At 38.1% G+C, this 3,589-nt stretch overlaps 1 protein-coding gene across 1 annotated transcript; it reads right to left on the bottom strand.

The window, feature by feature from the left end:
• Positions 1 to 2,029: 2,029 nt before the first annotated feature.
• Positions 2,030 to 3,058, bottom strand: LOC115590392 (trace amine-associated receptor 13c-like). The gene has a single exon (XM_030431749.1). The coding sequence runs from the start codon at positions 3,056 to 3,058 to the stop codon at positions 2,030 to 2,032; it is 1,029 nt and encodes a 342-aa protein (XP_030287609.1).
• Positions 3,059 to 3,589: the final 531 nt, after the last annotated feature.

A 3,589-nucleotide genomic window follows, 5' to 3' on the forward strand; every position in this document is an offset into this window, starting at 1 on the left:
GGTGAAAGTTCCAGTATTTCAGTGTACCCCAATAAAAAAGGATGTTATATTCTTTAAAGCCGTTTGGAAACATGTTTCTGGAACACCAAAAATTTCAGATGTCATCCTTATCCGATGTAAGATATGGTTTCATTCTCAGGAAGTATCTGTAATGAGGCCCAGGTTTCTTTAACAACAATTTCCTACATTTTAACAAAGGCCTTCTTTTAACATAAAATTAAAGTAGTCAAGCAACATTATTACATCATCATATTTGCATTTTATTCAGCATTGATCTAAATAATCATTAATGGTTTTACAAGACAAATACTTTATTTTTGTAATACTCACTAGTAGCATTACTTTTTCTTCAGAGCGCCCTGTGCTATAAACTGTATCGTTTCTAGATTCAGATCGCTGTTGGAGTAAAAGGATCAGTTATTCCCAGAACCTCACTCTGAGAGCTGCAAAGTCCACTATGGGCCCTTCTGTCTGTGATGGAGCAGCAGAGTACCAGGGGCAGTTCTATGAACACCTGGAATGGAAGTGCTAGCTAAATGTTTGACTAACCCCATTCACACTGCCCTTTGAGTTTGGGGATCCTGCACCAATTCTCTGCATCCTCCTCTGTGTGAAAGTCTCAGATCGCGGCGAGGGGTGAAATTTCGCTGCTCCTCTGATGGGCCTCTTATTGAACTGGTCATGCAGGATATGATTAACATGTTGGACAGTGACGTAGATATGTCAGCCCCAATTCTGACAGATGCTGGAGTCTGTAACCTCAAAAATTGGCCATGGGAGAAGGCAGAGCTTGTAGCTTATGGAGACCATGACATCAACTATCTGTTGAGTCACTTCAAAACAGACCCACAGAAACAAAAATCTGAAAATTCAGCTGAGGGCACATTTTGCCGATGCAGGGTTGTGTGCTATTTCTGGTACATGTTACAGAGGCTGCCAGGAGAGATGTGCCCTCATTCTGATGCTGCATATTATGATAGTTTCTATCTCATTCTCCCTGGCTGCATGTGGGTCAATATTTAACTGACTAAGCAGAATTAAGAAGGATAGGAAGTCATCTTTTAAGTTGTGATGATGGACAAGCTAATGTTGGTGTCACTTGTGGATATTGAGGGTGGACACAACTGACTGATAACTGGGAACTAATGACATTGATAATACATTCTTACATCAGATTCAAATTCTGTACAGTATGAGATACAATGAAGTACAAATGTTGGTTGGCCAATGTAATGAAGCCTTTTAACATTATTTTTGTCACATTTTTATTTTTAAGCTAATCTGTAACTGTGTAGTACTTTATTTGCCAAACATATATTGTACATTTTCTGCTCTCTTATCGTTATTTAACCCCCAGAACTGAAGAGAAGTTGACTGTCACAAGACATATTCATGAATTCATGTGCTGCCACTTCTAAGAGCTTCCATGTCCATTTCCATTTTGGCAGCAGTCAAAAAACGAGGCCTAAAATGGACATATGCATATGCATGACAGTTTCAGTTACTTCCAGTGGACAAACTTCCAAAAGCTTCTGAGAAGAACTACAGCTTCCTTCAATTCAGTCGTCAAAATCAACTTAAATCAGTACATAACTCCTTAAAGTCATGAGGTGATGTCTGAAGACGAAGACTGAAATAATTACAAAACACAAGTTACACTTTTAGAAGCTTCATTTTATAGTGTGGCAAAATACATGATAAAGCATTTTTTTTGCTTACCTCATGTACCCTTTGAGAGCATTAACGTATGAATGTTTACAACTGTAAACTGATCAAGGGACATTATGTGATCAAAACTGGGAATCGAGTGTACACGTTATTATTGCCAGGTGTTTTTCAAATTCAAATAATGAACTATAAAATATAGTGTGTAAAACAACCACATAAAGGGACAAACATAATGGCCCAGTAAACATGTTGTTTTTGATAACAAAGAATAGACTTTAATTAATTTGCTGAAATGCTTGGCTTTGACCTAGTTTCAAAAATGGCTCATTAAAAAAAAAGGAATGATGATGGTGTAAATTCATTATTTAACAGTTAAATTCATGTTCGAAGAATTTGAGCTAAATATTTTCAGAGTAATTATGCAATGAAAACATTTTATGAATGAGGGATAGAACAAGGCATAAATAATCGGGTTACAGGCTGAATTGAAGTAAGCCGACCAGTGTAATACTTCCGTGATTATTGGAGGTGTGCTGAAGCCAGTGAGGGGTTCAGTTATTGAAATTGTAAACAAGGGTATCCAACAAAAGATGAATGCACCAAGCACAATACTGAGAGTCTTTGCAGCCTTGCACTCAGACTTTTTAACAAACCCTCTTTTGCTTCTGTCATTTAAACATTTGTTCTTATCTCCAGTCTTTTGAACATGCTGTTTAGCCACAATAAATATGTGAGTGTAAATACAAACCATCACAGTGCAGGGAAAGAAAATACAGATAGCACCGCCCAAGATTCCCCAAAGTGGGTTAGAATAAACATAACAACCACCAAGGCACGCTACTGATGCTATTAAATCTTCTAAGCCTGCCTCATTGGCCTTTGAATAAAATACTCCAAAAGAGTAGGCAGCAGCCAGTGCCCAGCTGACACATGCCATGATCATTGCCACTGTTATTGTGATTTTTCTAGAATAATGCAGAGGATTACATATTGCTTGATGTCTGTCAACAGCAATGCAGATTAGGTGGAAGATAGAAGCAATGATGAGAAACAACTCAAAACTGGCATGCAGTTGACAGAACGTATCACCATAGAACCAGCAGATATGAACAGTCCGGGTGGCACTGAAGGGCATCACTAAAACACCCACTAGCAGATCAACCAGAGCAAGAGATAAAATGAGCACATTGGTAGGACTATGCAACTGCTTAAAATGACATATTGACAAGATGACAAAAGAGTTCCCTAGAATTGTAACTAGCATGCCTGAAACAAACACCAAATAGAGGGCAAAAATGGTTCGAAAACCGTTTGGTATCATAGCACATGAGGCATTGCTGCCTGGAACACAGTACAGTAACAGCTCTGGAGGCAATGACTCATGAGTCATCCTGAACCCAAATACACATGCCAAAACCTCAGAGATAACCCAACAGAACCCAACAGAGAGAGGACCTCAGGAGAAACATAGTGAAACCTCTCTCTTGTAATCAGTGTCGCAACATTGAAGCCACCTAAATAATCATCAGATTCACTGTGCCATCCAATCAAAGGCCTTCTATTAACATACATGTAAAATAGTTCAAGCAACATCATGACATCACCATGTTTGCAATTTGCACGACACTGATCTATATAACCATCAATACTTTTTAAGTATTGAAGAAGTATAATTTTTAAATATATGTCATGTTACATATATACGTATACAAATGTTTATTACATTTTTGTTGATGACCTTTGTATAGTATAGTAATAGTCAATCTGAGCCCCAAAGTACACTCAGCTATAAACTGAACTGTTCATAAATTGCTAGCACTGTAGTAGTGTAACATTTTTCTGAAGCACTGCTCTCTGGGCCTTTCTCTCTGAGAGAGCTAAGAGAAGCTAGTGTTTCACAACTAGGTGAAATGGCAGTTGA

This window comes from Sparus aurata, chromosome 10 (assembly GCF_900880675.1).
Source record: "Sparus aurata chromosome 10, fSpaAur1.1, whole genome shotgun sequence".
Lineage (NCBI taxonomy): Eukaryota > Metazoa > Chordata > Actinopteri > Spariformes > Sparidae > Sparus > Sparus aurata.

Bases quoted from the DNA above. Each gene is read 5' to 3' on its own strand.
- LOC115590392 (XM_030431749.1), bottom strand. From the start codon at position 3,058: ATGACTCATGAGTCATTGCCTCCAGAGCTGTTACTGTACTGTGTTCCA.